We start from the raw sequence: 23,211 nt of genomic DNA on the forward strand, positions 1-23,211 counted from the left end.
ACTCCTGACTGCCTCCCAGCCTAATTTCCCCGTTTCCCAATCCTACTACTTTTACTACCTCAGAGATGTCGACCTTGAAATCATTCCCATTTAAACTTTCTACACCCTAATGTCCATCTCTGAGTGTATTTCCCCAGGGAACTTGGCCTGAGACAACATTTTAAACCCAAACACACACACACACAAAAAAAATCATTTGATTTTTCACTTAAACACCAAACTATTCCTGTTGAATTTTTCTTGCCTTTTATTGACATCTATTAAGACAAGAAAAAAAATTACCTTCAACCTTTTCTGACCCTCAATGTTTTATGAACATGCAACACCACCAATTAATGCTTCGTTCACTCGGTAGAGCACCCAGACATCTTGAAGTTTTCCATCCCCACCCAAAACCACTTTAATGTCTGTTCTGCAAAGTCAGGGATATTAAAGGAGCTGAACCCCAATTAAAATACTCATTTCGAAGAACATACCTGAGTGGGGGACCGGCCTTTCATTTCATTACAGTGTTGATACTGCAGGGCTTGTGTTTTACTTGTTTTAAAAGACCTTCCATGTTCATAGCACAGTATTGGCGTTTTACGGATTTGCTGGACTATGGATATTTCTATGTCACGTGCATTTATCAAAATTGTGTTGAACCTGTACGTCACAGAATGCTCAGAACGTTTAATGCATAATTCATCTTTATTAAAAGTAAAACCTCTAAAATATATGTAGAAAATAATGTATTGGGTATTTTCACATCCAAGGTAGTCATTAAAAGGTTAAGAGGAAGGAGGTCTTGTTTCCGATGATTTACAAAGATCTATCTCCAGTACCCTCGACCATACTGAGATTTTAATTCTTGTCATCTGAATTTGTTTAAACTGTCAAGCTTTTACATTGCTTAAAAAAAAAGGGGGGGGGGGTGTGTGTGTGTGAGAGAGAGAGAGAGAGACTTCATTCATAAAGTCTGTCAAAGATAATCATAAAACAATGTAGCAGTCATTTAACCCAAATACCAGTACCCTCTAAATGGAATGAAGTTTTTCATTCACTGAATATTTGGCCCTGAGACACTGGCTGCTGGGACGCAGCCCTGGAGGAGGCACCAGTCCTGGCCCCCAGAAGCTCCCCATCTTCTGGGGAATCCAGACATGGAATAAGCAATTACAAGCACAACGTGGAAGGAGCTTCTCGGGGAGCTCTTCCCATGAAGCGGTGAGATTTCGAACTGTTTTCAACGTCATCTTATGCATTATACGAAGGAGGGGAAAGCCTAGGAAAGAAATACAAACACAACATCTGAGAAAGGGGAGTGCCAGGGGACAACTATAGCTATTGAAGACGACATCCCAGGCACAGCACATGGTGGTTTCAAGACGTAACTCAACTTTTACTTTTACTTCATTTGTTTGTATGCCTAAATCGGAAATGAAGCCAAAAAGCATGAAATGAGACCTCAGGGAACTCACATCCTAATCTCAAGTAACCAAAAGTAATGCTTAAAACCTAAATGGGGCAGACAAAAGATTTCAAGAGCATCAACAGCTCAGGGAATATACATTAAGCCTCTTGCTTTATATTCAGAAAATTAGAAAACTGGGCTAAACATGTATCTCAGAATGTATTTAATAAAATTTGCATGGGTTAGCCTCACCGAAACAAGCTCACTGCTTTGAAGGCCCTTTTATACCAGCCCTTCATTCTATCACCAGTGAAAATTGTTTACCAAGAGGGGGCAGTATGGGATACAGATATCTCATACATTCCTTTAATGCTAGTTGGACTTTTCAGAGTAAAACAGGACTATGAAGTCACAGCAGTGGGACAAAGTGCCACTTTGTTTTCAAACGGCACATGTGCTTTGTCCCTTGGGAACCTTTGGTTGGTTAGACTTTTTGTTCAGGAGCCATTTCATCAAATGTGGTTCAATTCCCAGGCTAAGACCTTCACCGACACGCTCAATAACAACATTCCTAAAAATTACAGCCAACTAGAAGTCCTCCCTCTGGTTTCTCTTCTGTGCTTCGTAAATATGTACGTCTTTGTCAGGATCGTAGTGAACCTTAGTCACAGTAAACTGCCTCTCCAGCATCACCAAGAAGTCGTTATCCCGTTCATAGCGAATTCGGCAAGCTAAAAGAATCACGGAGCGGTTGCTACAGAGATGTTCCAAAGTCTGAAGAAGATCTGTGAATGTTTCTTCTAAATATATGATATCAGCTCCAAGTATCAGGTCAAATTCTCCAGGTGAATAACTCCCCAAATTTTGTCCCCAAGTCAGCTCCTTAACAACAGCTTTGGGTTGGATATGGGGAGGTAAGTTGGCTTGAACATTTGATTTAAGAAATTCTAATGCTACTTTTCGATCCGTGATAGTCACATGAGCACCTAGAATGTGGGACAGAGAGAGAGAGTCATGTGCACATCAATACAACTAACAGGTAGGGGTGTCAAGTCAAGCGGGGGGTGGGGGGGAGTGTCTCTAATATTCCACCTGAAATCCAGAAGCTCATGCCCTTCAGGGATGGCTGCAAACGATCAGAAAATGACCAGCAGCTCCTCTGCACCGCTCACTGGTAAAAGTGAACTTTGGATTTGCCCCTCTGACACATCTGTTTGCTAAGTTGTGCCTCGGAAGTGCAGAGCCCCCCAGTGACCCTACACTGAAGCTTCTGGATTCTGCAGGTGGAACTGGCCCACCTCCCATAGGTATCTACCACTACATTTTATTCATTAGCTTATGATCTTCGAGTCAGACCTGAAGGTAAAATGGAATCCACAAAAGAAAAATCTAGGAGCAAATGATTATAAAGACGACAAGATACCAAAAACAGGGAAAGGCTACTTTCTCAGGTCTAAGCTTTAAAAAGAGTCAAGGAGGGATTAATTGGCTATTAAGAAATCCCAGTCCACGTCTCCTTATGCTGTTAGGAAGCAGCCAACCTGTATGTATTTAAGTTTTATATATATATATATATATATATATATATATATATACACACATATATATATATATACACACACACACACATATATATACACATATATATACACGTATATATATATACATGTATATATATACACGTAAGTTATATACATATATGTATGTATGTACACATATATATGTATATATTTTGAAAAGTGGTTAAACTTAGAAATTCCTAGATTGTACTAAAGTACCGTAGGTTAAAAACGTGAGATCATGTTTACTAAATGCTGAGTTCCTGCATGCATACGGCAAAGGAGGTAGTATTTCATTAACGTTTCTCACGAGTTGTTTACCATGAACTAAATGTTTGCCGTGAACCAATACGGCTGGGAGAAGACCGAACTGTAGTCACCCTGACAGCAGTGAAGCGACTAGCTAAGGCCGGCCCTGAAGTACCTCATCTGCGCTGCAGGAACCGTATGCATAATCCTGTTCAGTTCTGACTTTGTAACTTCTGAAATTTAACGTAATTTCCATTCTTTCATAAGATTCTCGCTTCCGTGACTTCTGTAGTTTGTGACCTTCGTGGGTCACGCCCCCACGGGGTTCCACACCGGCTACAGCAAGCACCCCCTCAGCGGCAGCTGGTGGAATTCAATCTGACGTTTACAGTGCTCCGTGTGACCCTGACAAAGGTGCTAAGGTTGCTGGACTTTACAAGCACGCACCTACCGCGCTGACCATTCTGGCCGAGCAGCGCGCTGCCTCAACGAGAAGAACGCAGAGTCACTTCCCGTCTCCCCCGAAAGTCAAGCTCACAGACAGCCTTTTCCTGGTTTGACTTAGAAATTTATGTCTGGATTTCGTAACAACGGTCTGTATCTGCTGGCAATACTGGAGTGATCTAGTCTTTTGTAGATCACCTTGGTGTTCATTTGAATACTTCTTGGGCGTAGACCTTCCCAACGCCTGTCTCGGAGGGTTTCTGAGGTTCTGAGGCTACTTCTAATCTGCTAGGTGTTCCAGGAGTTTGATGCGACTTGGCCACTCCTCTGTCAACTGCATAAATATCCAAGTGGCTGCTATCGACCATGGGACAAAACCCCTACCTCAGAGCTTAGATTCAAGTGAAGAGACAGGCAATAAGAGGTGTTTTTGGAATCAGAATGACCAGTACGTTAGTTGGAGATACTCACTCACTAGGGCAAAAATAAAGCAGGAAAGAGAGACAGATGTCCAGAGGTAAGGAAAGCGGGTGGGACATTGCAGACTGAACAATAAGGGAAGGCCTCACCGGGACAGTGACTTAGGCAAGTGCATCGCAGGAGGGGCAGTATCCCCAGCAGGCAGAAGAGCAGGTACACAGGCCCACGGTGGGCAGGCCAGGGCCGCCAGAATGGCAGGAACGAGTGCAGGAGGGACAAAGCAGAAGATGAGGCCAAAGGAGTAATAGGCAGGAGGCGGACCACCGAGGGCCGCACATGTCAGGTTTCAGAAAGGCTTTGGCTTTTTCTGAGAGGAGAAGCTAATGGAGAGTGCTGAGCGGAAGCGCCAATGAGGTTAGGCTTTAACAGACTTTCTAGCAGTAGGGCCAGGCCGGAAGCAAGGGGCCTTGTGACGAGGCCCCCACAGTGACCCAGGTGAAGGAGGCTTGCTGTAACCACGCCACGCACCCACCCCGGGGCCAGCTCCCAAATACGCCCACCCAAGAGCAGCCAACCCTGACTCTGCCGGGAGGCACTTCCTTACCACCCACTCACGTTTCGTCTCCCAGACGTCCGTCCCTGAACACGGCAGCCCTGCCTGTGGTTTCCTTTTGGGTGTTTGTTTACGGAGAGGAGCACAGGGATGTCTTAAGTGTCTTTTAATCTATCAGTTTCCCTACAATCTTTTGTTTCCCCTTTCAGTTTGGGGAAGAAACAAATCATTTGTCCTGTAGTTTCCCACAATCTGGATTTCACCGACCATGCCATTTTGTATAGTTTAGTCTGTTCCTCTCTCCTCTGTATCTCCCGTAAATTTGACTTTTTTGAGCAAGGCTATTTCAGAGGTGGTGATATGTTCTTCATCAAGGGGTATGTAGTACCTGGTAAGCTGTACTTTTGTGATGTGAACAGGCATGAATACCCAATGCCCAGATCTTTAATTCACTACATTCCTTTTGCATTTGTTTGTTAAGAAATTTCTATAAAGGATAGTTTCTTTCAATTATAGTTTGTTACTCATTTTGTATAGGAACTGAATAGGAAAGGCAGGATAAATTTTGCTCCTCCCTCCCCTTTTATAAACTGGACTCCAAAGCAGCCTCCAGAGATGACTGATGGGGTTTATTCTGCTGTTGTATCATCAACTCATGGATTAAACATATTTGATATATTTGGATCCAGTGCCATTATCAATATTGATGTTCAAATACTGCCGGCAGACTTTTGACACAACCCCATGTCGTCCTTGTTAGCCTCCTTGCTATCTGGTGGGACAAGATATCCCAGGTCCATCTTACACATTTCCCGCTACAGAAAATACATTTCTGTTAGACATTGTCAAAACTTTTTGTTTTGGGTACCTGGGTGGCCCAGTCCTTAAGCATCTGACTTCAGCTCATGGCTCCTGAGTTCAAATCCCACTTCGGGTGAGCTCGAGCCCTGCTTCTCTCCCTCTCTCTCTCTCCCTTTCTCTCTCTGCCCCTCACTCACTTGCACCTCTCTCTCTCTCAAAAACATTTTGTTGTTTTCTGTTTTTAGATGGGAGCCGGCCAGTTTGCAGGCTTATGGGAAGGGCCAGGCAGAAAGAGGGAAGAAAAGAGACAGTGTGTGCGTGGGGGGGGGGGGGGGGGGGGGGCTGGCTGCAAGCACATCAGGAGCAAAGGCAGAGACTGTGGGGCACAGCAGGGCTGGAGGCAGTGAGGGAGGTACAGAAGTTCTCTTCTGACCGCGTCAGTCTCCTCAGTGAAATGAGAAGACGCGTCTCTGGCTGGGAGGGTGGATGGAGGAAGAGGGTGGGAGGACGCTAGAAGAGTAGGAGAGAAGCACAGTAGCACCCACTGCCCCCCACTTTCCCCTCCCCCCCTCAACATTCCTGGATCCTCAAGGTGAAGAGAGGCCGGGCAGCGGTTGTGTTGCCTGCAGCCACATTCGGCTGCACAGTCAACAGGCCTGGAACAAGCAGAGGACCGCCCTTCGCCTGGAGGTTAGCCTACAGGAGAAGCGGGGAAGGGCAGAGCCCCCACGACTGAAGACGGGAGGAAATGCCCCCCCACCCCCCCAGGGAGGTTCACAAGGTGTTCAGGCAGGTGCCCTCCGAGGCAAGGCTGACTTCATGAGGACTAATGGGCAGGGACCCGGCACCACACACCCCGTGGCCTCTCACTTGGTAATGGACCGAGAACACGCAAACGCTTACCATCACTTCCCATTTGCACTTCTGCGAGCAACACCTTATTGGAACATTTGAACACGTGCTATGTACTAGAGACACAGAGACGAGCAAGAAGATGCTCGGCCTCTAGGAGCTCAGCCTCATGAGGGAGAGACCCAGAAACACAACTGTGATACACTGTGGGGAGTAAAATATGGTAACCCGGGGTGCCAGGCAAGTTTCACAAGGGAGGAATTCTCCGAGAGGGCCAGAGGTCAAAGAAAGGATTTGGAAGGAACGGAAATCTGAGCTTACACTGGAAAGACGTGGCACTAACCAGGGGAAAAGGTGAAGAAAGGGCATCCGAGGCAGAAGGGACGGACCAGAAGCAGCGTGTGCGTCCCTGGAACCGAAAACAGTGCGCGGATCTGCAAAGCGAGCCTGACAGTCTGTCAGAATGAGGTGAGAGCCTCAGGGGTGTTCGGCCGTGGGGAGGCAGAGGGGTGTTTAAGTACCGGCCACCCCAGCACTTCTGCATCATGGATGGGCCACTTCAGTCTACTGGGAAGTGGCTCTGAGAAGACAAAGCAGAGGCAGAGAGGTCAGGTGGTGGGGACCTGCAGAGCCTCACGGAGGAGACAGATGCTGAGAGCTCCGGCCGGGCGGGGGCAACGCAAAGGGAGAACTGGCATCAAGAAATCCTTAGAAGATGGGTCAGCAGGGCTGGCAGGGCTGGCGGAGGGGTGGGGGTATGGGGGTGGGGGGGTATGGGGCGCGGGTCAAGGGGTGGGCCTGAGTGCGTACTTGGATGGCCACACTAACTCAAGAGAACAAAAGGTCGAGTTTGCAAAGGGAAGAAGAGTTCAAGTTTAAACACACATACTGTTTGAGGCGCTGAGAAACAGGCAGGTAGAGATGCCCAGCCTTCAGTGAAACATACACACAAGTGGAAAGCTCAGTGGAGATTTACACTACAAGTACAGAAAACTAAGACAACTTCTTCCTGAGCATATTTTAAGACTCTTCCCCAGACTTGGTTGAGCATCAAATCACCTCAGAAGCCTTTAAAACCCAGATTCCCAGGGGCCTGGGTGGCTCAGTCAGTTAAGTGTTTAAGGGTCCAACTTCAGCTCAGGTCACGATCTCATGGTTTGTGGCTTCGAGCCCCACATCGAGCTCTGTGCTGACAGCTCGGAGCCTGGTGCCTGCTTCACATTCTGTCTCCCTCTCTCTGTCCCTCCCTTGCTTGTGCTCTCTCTCTCAAAAATAAACACCAAAAAGAAAAAAAAATTTTTTTAATTAAAAAAAAAAAAACCACATTCCCTGACCCCACCCCAACTTACAGAACCCTATCTTTAAAATGGGATGATTTTTTCTAAGAATACTTTCCACACAGTATAAAGAGATTTTCAAACCAAGGATGAGGGTATGAGTCAGAACAGCATTCCAATTCTAACTCCACAATCCAGGAGTGTTGTGACCTTGTGCAAGTTACCTAACCTCTGTTAAGCCTTCATTTCCCTAGGGGAAGAGAGCTCGAAGTAGACCTACCCACCAGGCAGGGGGGCACAGTGAGAAGGACAGACTAAATAGACAGAATGTGGGAACTGCCCAGTAATTAAAAGCTGTTTTTTTCTTTTAATAGGAAAATCTCATCACCCATTATTCAAGTTCTGCATAGAACTTACCGGGTTTTTTTCCCTGGCTTTTTAATAGAATCTGTCTTTTCCTTCCTCCCCATCAGAATTAGAATGGAAGCTTCCTGAGAAGACCGGAAGCCTCAGCACCTAAACCCAGGCCTGGCATATGGTGGGTGTTCCCTGAATTTGGGAATAAATGATTCGGGTTACGAAAAATGAAAATACCTTTTTAAAAAGGAGAACAATCAACCTCTGACACGTTCAAAATCACCACCTATTCTAGTTCTCGCTGCCTCCATTCTAAAGAGAGTAACTTTTTCTTACCCTCAGGTCTCACCCTAAAAAGCAATGCCTTATACTTTGCAGTCACAACAATAACGGGTGTGCAAATCACACAGGAGTGCAGAGAGGTGCGCACGACAGAACATGAAATGAGACACACATATGTGTACGTACATACATAGGTGCATACACACACATACACACACCTCTATAACCACGATTACAACTGTGATTAAATATACAAGTGGAGGGGCGCCTGGGGGGCTCAGTGGGTGGAGCGTCCGACTTCAGCTCAGGTCAAGATCTCACAGCTCGTGAGTTCGAGCCCCACGTCGGCCTCTGTGCTGACAGCTTAGAGCCTGGATCCTGCTTCAGATCTGTGTCCCCCTCTCTCTCTGCCCCTAACCCACTCGCATTCTGTCTCTGTCTCTCTCAAAAGTAAATAAACATTAAAAAAAAAATTAAAAAAAAAAAACAAGTGGAAGCAAAAGAATGGAAGGAAATAAACCAAAATGCTAACAGTACTTATGTTGCAGAGTCATGAAGAACTAGAATGTTTTAGGCTTTTTCCCCCTTTATTCGATTTCTAGGGCTATTTTTGAAAAGAGTTACATCACTTTTGTAAGAGAAACATTACTTTTCATGATTTTCCAGTTTGCCCAACTCTTATTCCAGAACTATTTGAGTATCTACCGCGTGGCAAGTGGGGTCCGGCTGGGGCCAAGGACACACAGGATGAGACACAGTCCCAAGCCTCAGGAGAGACAGACGCAAGAAACACGGGCTTGTAAGAAAGGCCGGGACAACGTGGCAAGTATACCAAGGGCTGTGGGGAGAAGAAATAAGGTAGCAATGAATTCTGCTCCGCGGCAGGAAAGGATTGAAAGAGGGGGCGGTGAAGCCAGGCCAGGAAGCGCACCTCCCCCCAGTCACGAGAGAACACCGTGCTGTTCTGTCCCAGCCCACTCCCAAAGCCGATCGTCTTGTGGGGCGACAACTACCTAGTCCCCCACTCTGTGCTAGTCTTTAAAGAACCTCATCATCCTGTTTTACCCAACCTCACAGATCCGCATTTCTAGATCACAAACAGATATACTCAGAGGAGCAATTAACATTTATTGAGCATTTACTTTGCGCTAGTCAAGGAGCTGATTTCTGTGCATGATCTCATTGGATCGTCAATGTGGCAGGAACTGATTATTATCCCCATTTTATAGGGAAACTGAAGTGGAGAGATTAAGCAACTTGCCCAAGGTCACACAGCTAGTAAGAGTTAGAAAAGGTGTCAAAACCAAGTATAACTCTAAACCTATGCACTTTGCCAACTAGCAAGTCTCTGCACCAGCCAACGCAGCTCTGCATGAAGACCTGCTTGTCCAGAGGAAACAGAAGAAACCTCATTTCCCTTCCAGTTAACTCCTCCCACATCAGCAAACTTAGTGTCAAGGAAAGACAGTAAGTGTCTGATGCACCTGGTTTGAGTCCTCAGGTCTCCACTGACCAGGACTCCAGGTTAAGTGACTTAACCTCCCAGAACCCCAGTTTCACCGGCAAAATGAAAAATTTTTAAGTGTGGGGAGCCTGGGTGGATCAGTCAGTTTAAGCATCGGACTCTGGATTTCAGCTCAGGTCATGATCTCGCGGTTGTGAGATGGAACGGAGTTGGGCTCCTCAATGGGCATGGAACCTGCTTGAAATTTTCTCTCTCTCTCTCTCTCTCTCTCTCTCTCTCTGCCCCTCCCATGCTCATACGCACACTTGCTCTCTTTCTGTAAAAATAACATAATGAAGTGAATAATAAAATAAAGTAAAACAAAATAAAAAAATGAAACCTAACACCCACGGGAATGCCGTAAGGCTAACCTGAGGAGAACAAAAGGCAGTGTACGAGCGAGGGCCTCATCAGTACCTGAAGGTGCCGTGGTGTTGGATGGAGACCTAGATCCATTTACACACCGTTAACTACCATGCTGCCCATGTTCCCCACCACATTTTGGAAGGCTAGATCTAAACACAGAAAAGAATACTAAAAAAAGAAATAAGTTACCGGAAAGAGGACACAATAAAGGAGGGGCTTAAGTGGGTCCTCGAGCACCTGTCCACAATGGAATGGAATTCTAGCTCCTCACCACCAAAGTGTGGCCTGAGTACCAACAGTGTCTGCATCATCATCCCCTGGGAGCTTGTTAGATATGCAGGTCCTCAGGCCTGACCCCAACCTACAGAAGCAGAAGCTGCATTTTGACAAGAGCACTGGGTGACGATGTTGAAGTGATGAATGTTATATATTGTATGTTAGAGGCTGGTCTACCCACTGGGTGGCTTGAACAGCATGAGCCAGAAGCTGAAGAAAGGAGTCAACAATAAATAACAAAATAAAAACAAAGCTTAAAAATACTGTAGGCCTAAATTAATATCTGTATACCAAACAAACAAAAAAAAATGACAAACCTCGATACCAATTCAGAACTGTATACCGCGAAGAGAATTTTTAAATATAAGATGTCAGTACAAACTACAGCAGGGCCGACCCTTCTCAGAAGAGACGAACCAGCAAAGTTTCCTCAGCAATGAATGAGACTATCTGTTCTACCTGCCTCGCAGGGTTAAATCCAACAGAGTACAAGAAGGCCCCTAAAGTGTAAAAAACTATGTACATGAATACGACAATTTTCTTTGAACTGAAAACTGCCTTCTGATCATACTGTTGGCATAAAACTGAAAGGGGCAGGGACCTAATTCAGACAACCAATTGTCTCCTGAATTGCAATTCTAAATGCCCAAATAAACGTGTGTTTGCTTAAACAAAACAAAAACAAACAAACAAACAACCAAAGGGGGCAAAGCAGTCTTTCATGGGAAGTATAAATAACAGGATGAGAGAAAGAGCGAGAGAGAGAGCGAGCGAGCGAGCGAGCGAGAGAGAGAAGAAACGAGGCTTACTGGAGTTAAAGACACCAGCAGGTGACTCATAAGTCCAGGGGACAGAACATCCAGTAAGGGAAAAACCGGTCTGGGTCTGTGTCAGGGAAGCAGCAAACACACCTGTCAATGAGCTCCACTCGCAAAGGAGGGAGCCAGCATACGGCACTCACCCAGCAGGGCAGCCACTATGCCCACCAGCCCGGTGCCGGCCCCCAGCTCCACCGCACGGCGGCCCCTCAGCTCCACAGCTCCCATCTCCAGATACGCGGAGAGAACGATGGCCTGAGTCAAAACACAGCGTTGCATGTCAACGAGTGCCGGAGGACCCCAAGGGTTTCGGATGGGCTTTACACTGGCAGGAAGACATCACACCCTCTCTCCTCTGCAAGGTTGCAGTCCCAGTTTAACAACACACACAGAAACTCGGCTGCTGCTGGGAGATGACCCTAGAGCGGACGCAGCCTAGGCCCCACCGAGGTCCCTCCTGGGGACAGCAGGGGTCGATGACGCTGCCCACACAACATAGGGTGCTGCTCATTCTGGGAAGTTTCATTTCTTACTGTGTCACTTAAAGTTTACAAAACGACCCTGGTGGAGCTTACATGAACAGTCTCTGTGATTTTGCTTAAAGGAATGTCCAGTTCCTAACCCAAGTTCAAGGCAGCAAGGCCACGATGTCACCCAAAGGAAGAGGCAGAGTGGCTCCCGCCCGGGGCTCCTGGAGCTGGGTGCTTCTCTCGTGTTGTCCTGCATCACTGGGGGCCCTCACCACATATTATCAGGCATGGGAAAGGAAGTTTGGGCCAAAGTTTTGGACACCTGATGCATGAGTTAGCATTTGCATACAATTCTATAAAAGCATTATAGGAGCGCCTGGGTGGCTCAGTCGGTTAAGCGTCCAACTTTGGCTCAGGTCATGATCTCATGGTTCGGTTCACGGGTTCAAGCCCCGCATTCGGCTCTGTGCTGTCAGCACAGATCCTGTCTCCCTCTCTCTCTCTCTAAAATAAGCATATTTTTTTTAAAAGCATTGTATGTTGTTAACATAATTTTTAAACAGAATTTGTCTTTCACAGCCACATACTAGTAGCATAAGTAACAATTCCTCTTCTTGGTGAGCATTCAAAAGGCTCACCCATTCCTCACTATTATGTGCCCTATTAGTCGTTCTGGGAATACTTTCCATGTAATCACCTTGGACTAGATTCCTAGAAGAGGCTATAATACATTGAGATGTTTACACCTGAATGTTTCTCTAGCATCCCTAATGCAATGTTAAGACCACAAAATTACATCTATCATTTATCCAACATTAAATGAGTTCCCCCTGCGAGCTGCTTAAGGGCAAGTCACTGTCACAAAAGCTGACAGAACAGTGCTGTGAGAGGAAGACGTAAAACAAAGCAACTAATAGTATAATTTTGTGACCATTACAACTACGGAAAACTTCAGGAAAACATGTGATCTTCACTTTGGGCTCTCCCACTTTTTACAGTATTCTTTGTGCAATATTTTCAAAATGAAACTTAAGTGAAAAATTAATTTAATGAGAGTCCAAAGCAGTTAGGGGCTTCCTGACTTCCTTCCAGCTCCCCCTCCCTCTTTCCTGTTGGGTATATTACTGGCAAGTAATTTACTTTCCCTCAGCTTTCCTTTATTCACCCTCAAAATGCAATATTTTGGGGTTGGGGGAGGGAGCAGAGAAGTAAGAGATTCCAATGGGTATAAGTATTTTTGGAGGGGCTGGGGGATGAAAATGTTTTGAAAATAGACCATGGTGATGGTTACATCTCTCAGTGAATTTACTTTTTAAAAAAAAATCACAGAATTGTATAAACAGGTGAAATGTATGGTATATAAATTATATCTCAATAAATCTGTTACTTAAAAAAAAAAAAAAAAAAAAGGAAGAAGAAAGCCAGTCTTAAAATCAATTGTGGTCAGAGGCCCCAGGGTCTTACTTACCGCGTCCCAAACCACCGCGGCGACTCCCAGCTGTCTCCAGTCCTGCCGGATCCGGATCGTGTGGTTCGCAAAGGAGAAGGTGGCAAGAGGTTTGTGGAATTTCTGCAAGCCCATTACCGCTGTCTCCTCGTAGGGCACCAGGGCCATGTCACCTGCATCCAGCTCTCTGCTCCCTCAAAGCTGTTGGGCAAAAGAATCTCGCGTGACGCTAGGGCCAGAAATACTCATTCTCTTTTAAATCGCTCCAAATGTTTTTTTTAAGGTCGTTTTACATGTTCAAAAGAAGAAACACAGGTGGGGGGAACCTTTGTCTAATTCCTTTTGCATGGCTCTTCCCCTTCTGGGGAGAGAAATTTAGTCCTGAATCCATGCTAAAAGGTGTCTTTGGGCACAAGAACCCAAGACCGTGCAACTCCTGCAGGATGCCCTACGCACTCTGCTGTCACCACTGGGTGAATTCCGAACCCAGCCGCGTTTGAAGCGGAGCGGAGCGGCGCTGACAGCCCAGGGCCGCAGAGAACGCGGCTCTTTCTAAACTGGCCAGGCCCACGCAGACTGCAGCTACCGCCCGCTGCGGCCGGCAGGGTAGTTCCTGCGGTTTTGCTTAGGTGTTCCCTCCACCCCCTCTAAATTCAGTGCGTTCACTAGTTACCGCCGAGGACCCGAACCAGCACTTGGACTGGGTGTTAACGGTTTGATTATCCGGCTCTTTGACACCAGCTGGATATACACGGTCGACGTAGCTCCACCTCGCCGAGACTGGAAGTGAAACACACTGGCGGATTCCGAGTCGCCGCCGGGGAGAGCCAGAGCCGGGGTCCGGGGTGGACTCGGGCGTCCGCGGCTCGGAGGCCTGCCCCGAGTCCCCCGAACCCGCCCCCCCCCCCCGGTCCCCTCCTAAGGGCCGACAGGTACGCACTCGCTTCCGGCGGGCCCCAGTGCTCCGGGAACCGGTGGAAGTGGGGGTCGGGCAGCCGGTCCACTGGGCCCTTCGGGACCCCCAGCCACGTGGGACGGGTCCTACACCGGGAGTGCAGTGACACAGCCCAGCCCGAGGCGGGCCTCGCCCCTACTTACCGCTGCGGATCTGGCCCCGAGTGGCGCGCATTGTTTGCCCCGCCCCGAGCGCGGCTGCCGCAACCACCCGCCTTAAAGGGCCAGGACCCGAGACCGCCGGGCGCCTGCAGCGCGGCAGGCGGCGGGGGTGGGCGGCGCGCGCCGGGAGACACGCGTTTCCGGTCCCACCTCCCCCAGACAGGTGTTTCCCGAGCGCTGGAGTGCGCGGCGTCGCAAGTGTGCTGGCCGCGCCCTGGAGGAAGACGCTGGGGGAGAGGGCATCAGGCCTCCCTCCGGTGGGTCCCCAAAGTATTCAGACCACCAAATCGGTTTCCCGGCCGCCGAGGGCAGCGTGGGCGAAGGCAACGAGGTGTGGAGCCGCGGGTAGGTGCGCGGAGAAGGCGCGGGGTGCTCTGGCGGCCGGTGAGAGGGAGACCACCAACCTGGCGCTAAGGTCTTGCGCTGGTTCCACCTTCCTGTGAGCTCGTTCTCACCCCTGCGCAGGCGCGCGCGCACTGTGTGTGTATGTGTGTATTTGCGTGGTTTGGTTTTGGTTTTTTTCTAGTTTGTGTGCTCTCCTGTTTTTCCTGTTAAAGGTGGCCAGTTAGCAGGTGTAGGAGAAAGTTTGCTCCGAAGTATACGTGGTCACCCATTTGTCCTCGCGTCACCAAAGTGAGGACCGAAGCGGCGTCATCACCGCTTGGTGGCAACAGAGTAGGAAAAGTGACAAAGCCCTTGTCAACTAGAGCGCGAACTCAGAGTCCGCACGCGGCGCCTGGGCCTCCATAGTAAAACGGGCTCCGGGGGCGCAGGGAAGCCGGGGGACGCGCAATTGGCCCCACACCCGGTCCCGGGCGTTGCTGCAGTCCCAAGGCTCTAGTCTCCCTCCTTCCAGTGCCCACGTTGGTGCACCTGCCGATGCGACACCTGTGTTTGACGTGAAAGCCACTGACCTAGGCTGCTGGCCCTTGGAAAGCGCGGCTGGAGTGAGCACCCAAGCGTGCGACCGCGCGGGCAGCGGTGTCCTCTTCGCGGGAAAGGTTTCCTTTCCTTCCAGTACTCTGACCTCCAGCCCCGCCCCCCACCCACCGCCGCTCGGTCACGGCGATTCTCAGACGCGGCTGCACGTTAGAATGTAGGAGAGCGCTTTTCACGTCCCTCTGCCTGGACTCTGCCAAGGGAAAGTCTCAGTGTGAGGAGACCGGAGCACTGGTACTTTTAAGAGCTTCCTGGTAATTCCGCTTGAGACCCGCTCTAAGAACCTCAGGCCAACCCTAAACCATCCCCTCGCCTCACCTCACCCCTCCCCTCCTGCAGGGGGCGTGCCGGCCTCTGTAGGCATTTCTTTAACCTTCCAACAGAAGGCTGGGGCTGCAAAGCGGACTTAAGTGAACTTCCAAGATCAGCAGTGAAGGTCTTTTACCAACTTTTTTTTTTCTTTGCTCAGTTTATTTTTATTTAAAAAATTTTTCTGTAAGAGAATTTATTTTTGAAGCAGTCTTAAGTTCACAACAAAATTGGAAAGAAGGTGCAGATTTCCCATTCACTCCCAGCCCCAGCACATGCAGAGCCTCCCCCCATTATCAATATCCCCTAGCAAAGTGGGACATTTTTACAATTCATTAACCTCCATTGACACATCACTATCACCCAAAGTCCATAGTTTATCTTAGGGTTCGTTCTTGGTATTGAGCATTTTATGAGTTTGGACAAATCTATGATGGCATATATCCACCATTATAGCATCATGTAGAGAAGTGTCACTTCCCTAAAAAAACCCGTGCTCCACCCATTTATCTCCCTCCCTCCTCCATAACCCCTGATCTTTTTACTCAACTCCTATGATAGGTCCATACAAAAGAGTGCGATTACTGGATCTTATGGTAAAGGAATGTTGAGTTTTATAAGAAGCCACCAGACTTCCCAACTGGTCGTACCATTTTGCATTCCCACTGGCAACGAATGACAGTTCCTGTTGCCCCACATCCTTGTCAGTATTCAGGCGTTGTCAGTGTTGTGAATTTTAGCCATTCTGGTGGTGTGTTGTGGTTGTCGTAATTTGCAATCCCCTAACGACCTACGATTGTGGAGCATCTTTTCATATGCTTATTTGCCACTGTGTGTCTTCTTTAATGAAGTGTCTGCTAAGTCTTTGACCCACTTTTTTCTTTATCCTATCTTATTTATTTTCCAGCTTTTTTGAGATATCATTGACATATTTAAGTTGAAGGTACACAGGGTGATGATTTGATACATGTATGTACTGCAAAATGATGACTACAGTAAGGTTAGTTAACACATCCACCATCTCACATAGTTATAATTTTGTGCATGTGTGTGGTGAGAGCATTTAAGATTTACGGTCTTAGCAACTATCCAGTACATAATACAGTATCGTTAACTGTAATCACCATGCTGAATATTAGATGCCTAGAATTTATTCATCCTATAACTTTGTACCCTCTGAACAGCATCTCCTCGTTTCCCCCACCCCCAGCTCCTGGCAACCATCATTCCACTCTGTGTTTCTATGAGTTTGGCTTTTTTAAAAATAGATACCACATATAAGTCATATTATAGAGTGTTAGTCTAGCTTCCATCACTTAGCATAGGGTCCTCAAGACCCAACTGTGTTGTTGCCAATAGCAGGATTTCCTTCCTTTTTATGGATGAATAATATTCTAATACATATGATATATATTATATGATATATATGTCACACCATACACCACATTTTCTTTATTCATTCGTCTGTCAACAGAACTAGGTTTCCATGTCTCGGACATTGTAAATGATGCTGCAATAAGTAATATTTGCAATGCTGTAAATAATGAGGGTGCAGGTATCTTTTCAAGATAGCGATTTTGTTTCCTTCAGATATAAACCCAGAAGCGGGATTACCGGATCACAGGTATCTCTCTGCTTAACTTTTTGAGGAGCTTTCCACACTGTTCATATTGTTTTCCGTAGTGGCTGTACCAAATTGTATTCCCACCAACAGTGCACTAAGGTTCCCTTTTCTCCACATCCTCTCCAACACTTGTTATCACTTGTCTTTTTGGTAGTTGCCACTCTAACAGATGTGTGGTGATATCTCAGAATGCTTTTGATTTGCATTTCCCTGATGAGTAGTGATGCCGAGCATCTTTTCATGTACCTGTTGTTTGGCCCTTTTTTTTTTTTTAATTTTTTAATGTTTATTCATCTTTTTTTGGGGGGGGGAGGGGCAGAGAGAGAGGGAGAAACAGGATCTGAAGCAGGCTCCAGGCTCTGAGCTGTTAGCACAGAGCCCGATGTGAGGCTGAACCCATGAACCATGAGATCGTGACCAGAGCTGAAGTCAGATGCTTAACTGCCTGAGCCACCCAGGCACCCTCCATTTTTAATCTGATGATTTGCTTATTGTTAGTTTTAAGAGTTCTTTGTATATTTTGGATAACAATCTTCTATCAGATATGTCTTTTGCAAATATTTTCTCCAAGTCTGTGGCTGGTCTTTTAATTCTCTTGACAGTGTCTTTTGCAGAGCAGAAATTTTTGTTATAATAAAGTCCACCTTACCAATTCTTACTTTCATGGATATTGCCTTTGGCATTGCATCTAAAAAGGCATCGCCAAATCCAAGGTTATCTGCATTTTCTGTTGTGTTATCTTGTAGTTTTATTGCTTTGCATTTTAATTTAGGTTTGTGGTCCATTTTCAGTTAATTTTTATGCAGGGTGCAAGGTCTGTGTCTAGACTCATGTTTTTGCGTGTGGATGTCCAGTTGTTCCAGCACCATTTGTTGAAAAGACTGTCTTTTCTTCATTGTATTGTCATTTCCAAGATCTTTGTCCAAGATCAGTTGATTATATTTATGTAGGTCTGTTTGTGGGCTCTCCATTCCACTAATCTGTTGGTCTGTTCTTTCACCAGTACCTCTCTGTCTTGATTATTGCAGCTTATAGTAAGTCTGAAGTCAGGGAGGCAGTCCTCCAACTGCCTTCTCCTTCAATATTATTTTTTCTTGTCTGGGCTTCTCTCCCTCTCCTTTTCCCTCTCCTGGGCTCTCCTTTCTCTCTTACCTCCTCTACGTCTCTGTGCTGCTACTGCCTCTCAGCTTTCCTCTCTTCTCATTTTCTTCTTCTCTCTCTTTGTCCCTTTCCTGTGGGGAACCAGGATGGGGCACAAGAAAGATGGTGAAAATGTAAATTCTGCCTCTAATACTTTAATTGGGATGACAAGTAACTCCTAAAGCTCCCTAGACCCCAGGCTCCTCACATGTAAAGCCTGGCCCCTCCTTCCTTCCTTCTCCCTCCTCTCTGCTGTTGATTCTCAAATCACACCGAAGGCTTTACAAAACAAAACCTTCACAACCTCTCCAGCACTGCACTCACATAGGACGTTTGTCTGATTGTATTTACTTACAGTTTATCTAGAAGCTGTCGTTCACTTTTTCTCAGTACATCGAATAGCAGAAGCTGACAGAACACAGGTGTGAAAGAGATGGAAATTTCAAGCATTAGGGAGAAGTTTTGAGTGGGTGGCGTAGTTTAGCTTTCCAGTAAAGTAGATCTTGTTTTGGAGCTCTGCCTAGCTCATAATGACTCCTGGGCCCCCAGGGGCAGCATCAGCTAAGACTACAGACCACCTTTATCCATCCGGGATTCTAAGACCTGAAGACAGTTCTCCTGACAGTCTTGCTGGGGATATGCAAAAAATAGATTCACTTTCTCCATGATCCAAATTTCAAAGTGCAGTTCAACCATAACAATCTGTAAATGATTGTGCTTTTTCCTAACAGCAAGGGGAACTGGGCTTCTTTTCTGGGTCCCCTCCTGGACCCAGACAACTGAAAAGGGAACGTGTTTGGGCGTCTCCTCCAGCTCAGTGGGTTCCCTATGCAGACTGTTGGCCTAGACTGTTGGCCTCTTCATGCCCACGCACCCCCTTGTAGGAGACAAAACTTTGGATGGGATAAAATATAAGTAAGTACACCCAGAGGCCTAGGGTTGATAGCTTTTTCTTTTTATCCCCAAGATCAAATTGCCTTTTCCCGACCACCTCCCCAGAGAATAATGATGGAAGGGTGCTTATTGTATTGTCCCTTCTGTTTTTTGGAACTAGTCCATGTACTAGGTCATAGCAGAAGCAGCCACCTTGGTACAACATGATATCACCCTGGGCCAGCAGGCTGGGGACGTAGTTCTCTCCACAGAGCGAGAGTTCAGAATGGCTATTGGACATCTGTTATTGTGATCAGCCCAGCATCCATGTCCCATTTGGCTGGTAGCAGATCCCTTCTGCTAGTGGTCAAGAGCCCAGCCTTTGTGGCCTGGGAGTCTAGGTCAAACCCCAGCTCTTGCAGCTTACAACTCTGAGGCCTTGACCAAGACGCATTCATAAGTGCCTCAATTTCCCCACCTATAAAAAGGGATAAAGTGTCGATTCAATTAGTAAACAGACATGATGCTGAGTTTAAAACAATTTAACTTATCTAAAGTACCATACCCAACAGTCAACTTCATGTAGCATTTGCTCTTAATATGTTTGGGGTAGGGCTGACCTTGGCCCCGGCTCCAGGCCTAGGCAATGAGCATTTCCTTCCACCTGCCTGTGGGTGGTCCAGAAGCAGGCATGTGACCAAAGCTGGGCTTACCTACAGCAGTTCCTGAGACCTGCTGGGACTCTCCAAAAAGCAGAGTGTTGGCAAAGGATATAAAGTCTGGAGGTCCTGTTGGTCACCTGGTCCCAAGAGGGCTGAGCCAGCAGAGGAGGGGGAGGCTGCCTCTTACAGTGCCCTGTGACCACCAGGATCCAGCTGGCTGGGAATTTTCAGTTATTTGAGCTGTTCAATTCCCTAATTAGCTTAAGCCAGGTTGAACTGCTTTCTTTTGTCCCCTGCAGAAGCAAAACAATCCTGACGCATTCAGTCTGGGCCGGACCCTTGAACAAAGGAGATGTAAAGTCCATCAGCATGGTGTGCGTGGAGTGTGTATGGGGTTGCAGAGAGCAGCTGGGGGCTCTCCTGTCCACAGCCTTTCCTGGCTGCACCTGGGTTCCCAGGGCCCATGGGCCACAAGTGTAACCTGATGATACATTCCCTTCTCTTGCTTAAGCTGGCTTGAGTGGCTGATGCACACAAGAGTCGTGATGAGTAGTATGTTTTCTGTTGTTTGTTTTTAGAAAGTGCAGAGTGGACCAATGTAAACATTCTGTAAGATCCCGGTGTATAATTTAGCCATAGCTAGCTTACTGTCATACTTGCCAAACAACAGATAACGATCCTAGCAGATGAACATGTGTTTGAAAGACAAAAGTCTCCTCTCCACACTCACTGTCAACAGATGACCAGAGTTAGCACAGACTTTGATAAATGTTGGTGGAATGGAAGCATGATCTCCGGAGACATCTTTCTGCCCATTCTAGGAGGAAGAGGTGGCCCCTCCCTATACCAAAAGTGCCACCTCCACCGCAGTGCAGTGCAAGAGTTGGGAGGTTGGGGGGGCACCTGGGTGGCTCCAGCTTCGGCTTAGGTCATGCTCTCACCATTGGTGAGTTTGAGCCCCTGTCCGGTTCTGTGTTGACAGCTCAGAGCCTGGAGCCTGCTTTGGATTCTGTGTCTCCCTCTCTCTCTGCCCTCCCCTGCTTGTTTGCGTGCGCACTCTCTCTCCTCTCTCTCTCTCTCAAAAATTAATTAATTAAAAACAAACAACGCACACACACACACACACACACACACACTGGAGTACTGCTTGGCTGCCTGCCTGAGGCCTGACTCCCCAGCCAGCACCCCGCCACCCCATGGGTCAGTGCCCTGTCTTGCTGGATGACCCTGCCACCTCTCCTTCTAGAAGCCCACTGCCATCACTTGGCCCGCACATGATCTTTATAGCTATGCATTTTAGTGGTTCTCCATTACCTACAAGTTCACTGCATCAAAATTCAAAGACCTCATTTGTTTTCCTTTATATTCTGCCTTGTTCCAGAAAATAATTAAGGCAGTATCTCTCTCTCTCTCTTTTTTTTTTTTTAATATTCTCCATGATCTCACTATAAAACTAGACCTTCAAAATAGTTTTAGAACTCATACCAAATTATTAGCTCAGTTTGGTCCTGTCATCTGTTGGTTTGAAGGGGATCTCTCCAGGGGGCATCTACTCTGTGCTGGGCACAGGACTGCAGTTGAGACCTCAGTCTTAGGGTCTTGGTTCAGCTGGGCCTCCAGCCCATGAAGTCAGTGTATTAGTTGCCGAGAGCTGCCATAATAAGGGACCACTAACTGGGTAACTTACAAAATACAGCCTCCCAGTTCTGGAGGCTGAGTCTGAAATTGAGGTGTAGGCCAGCCATAGCCCCTCCAAAGGTTCTATGGGAAGAATCATCCTTGCCTCTTCCAGCTTCTTGTGGCCCGTGGCCTTCCTTGCCTTGTGGCAGTGTACCCCAGGCCTCTGCCTCCATCTTCGTGTGGCCGTCTTCGCCCTGGGGCTCTGTCTCCAACTCTCCCAGTCTTTATAAGGACACCAGTCATTGGATTTAGGGCTCACCCTAATGCAGTACGACCTCATCTTTAAGTAAATCTGCAAAGACCCCATTTCCAAATAAGGTCACATTCACAGGTCCTGGATGTTAAGGCTTCAGCATATCTTTTGAGAGGACACCATTCAACCCATAACAGCCAGAGCAGCAAGAACAAATGAGGACAAAAATTCAACGAAAAACGGTTTTTTTTAACTCTGGATTTGACTAAAACTCACCATTTTGTAGTGGAAACTGGAATAGGATAGTGGTTGAGAATGTGGGTTATTGGATCATAGTGTCTGAGTTGAAATCCTGCAAAGATCTGTTTCCTTCCTTTTGTGAAAGTAGAATAATAGTAATGCCCACATCATTGGACTGTTTGGAGGAGGGGGTGGTCAGTGAGCTAAAACATCAGTCACCACATACAATACCTGCATGTAATCTTTTTAAAAAAATTTTTTTAATGTTTATTCATTTTTGAGAGAGACAGAGTGTGAGTGGGGGAGGAGCAGAGAGAGAGGGAGACACAGAATCTGAAGCAGGCTCCAGGCTCCGAGCTGTCAGCACAGAGCCCAACACGGGGCTCAAACCCACGAACTGTGAGATCATGACCTGAGCCAAAGTCAGACGCTTAGCCGACTGAGCCACGCAGGCACCCCTGCATATAGTAATCTCTTAATAAGACCATCTATTATTAACTCAGCAGTATTTGACTATTCTGGTTTACTTTTTTCTGTTTCTCATTTAGAATCTTAAAATTTCCAAAAACAAGAACACTTTAAATAAATCCACTCTGTTAACAGCCTTAAATCAAAACATTATTGTGCGCTTAGGCAGGTCTTATCTGTCATTTTGTAAATGGCCTACTGTGTGTTCCACTTCTTTTAAAGCAACAGGGATTATAAATATCAAGTTCTTTTGACATTGGATTCTATTACAGTGAATGATCTGCTCACATGGGTAACCCTCTATGTGAAGGTAAAATGGACTATAAATATCAAGCCATTGTGGCATTGTATAGCCACTGCAGTGAACAGGAAGAGAGTGGCCACTTGATTTATTTAAACTGAAATTTGCCATAATGATAGCAGCATGAGACAACACCAAGCCATCACCCAAGTTCAAGAGCTGTCTACACAGTATGCAGTTAAAATGAATTTTGTTACCGTGAAATTTCACCTGTGGTGATTTTTTTCACTAATGTGGGCCAAGACAAATTGGTTAGACTACTAATCTCCAAAAAGTATAAGCCTTCAGGGACTGAATGTTGTGAAAGCAAATTGGACACATTTTTCTACTATTATTGAGAAAGCATGGAGTTGAGAAAAGGAACAGAAAGTTGAAGAAATTTCTTTAAATTTATTGTTAATGTTCCTCTCCGTATTTTTTAGAATGCTTGATTCTAATCCAAGCTACTATGATGAAGGTTTTGGGTTAATCTTTTATTTAACATAATATAGATTAGTATTATAGTTGTACTATAACCTCATTTTAAAGATAAAGAAATTGAGGGGCGCCTGGGTAATACAGTCAGTTGAGTGTCCAACTCTTGATTTTGGCTCAGGTC

General features: G+C 46.6%; 2 protein-coding genes across 9 annotated transcripts in view; one reads left to right on the forward strand and one right to left on the reverse strand.

Annotated features, from left to right (window-relative positions):
* Positions 1-671: 671 nt before the first annotated feature.
* On the reverse strand, positions 672-14,642 carry METTL21A (methyltransferase 21A, HSPA lysine). 8 transcript variants are annotated; one of them, XR_008295536.1, is made up of 5 exons: positions 14,009-14,318; positions 13,090-13,269; positions 11,295-11,406; positions 3,377-3,979; positions 2,241-2,379 (listed from the first exon to the last, which is right to left on the reverse strand). XR_008295536.1 is itself a non-coding variant. In XM_027052459.2 (4 exons), exons 2-4 carry the CDS (start codon positions 13,234-13,236, stop codon positions 1,982-1,984), a joined length of 657 nt encoding a protein of 218 aa, XP_026908260.1. In that variant the 5' UTR covers positions 13,237-13,269; positions 14,009-14,305; the 3' UTR covers positions 672-1,981. The 8 variants fall into 8 exon arrangements, 7 of the variants coding, with proteins under 7 accessions (XP_026908260.1, XP_026908290.1, XP_026908276.1 ...); XM_027052459.2 differs by lacking the exon at positions 3,377-3,979 and having other exon boundaries at positions 672-2,379; positions 14,009-14,305; XM_027052489.2 differs by lacking the exons at positions 2,241-2,379; positions 3,377-3,979 and adding an exon at positions 672-1,264 and having other exon boundaries at positions 14,009-14,303.
* LOC128311886 (uncharacterized) overlaps positions 13,458-23,211 on the forward strand; it is a 47,938-nt gene continuing 38,184 nt past the window's right edge. The window contains exons 1-3 of the mRNA XM_053203774.1: positions 13,458-13,541; positions 13,833-14,097; positions 14,140-14,529. Of these exons, the coding sequence (XP_053059749.1) occupies positions 13,458-13,541; positions 13,833-14,097; positions 14,140-14,529 (739 nt within the window). The remainder of the gene's footprint in view (positions 13,542-13,832; positions 14,098-14,139; positions 14,530-23,211) is intronic.

This window comes from Acinonyx jubatus, chromosome C1 (genome assembly GCF_027475565.1).
Source record: "Acinonyx jubatus isolate Ajub_Pintada_27869175 chromosome C1, VMU_Ajub_asm_v1.0, whole genome shotgun sequence".
Lineage (NCBI taxonomy): Eukaryota > Metazoa > Chordata > Mammalia > Carnivora > Felidae > Acinonyx > Acinonyx jubatus.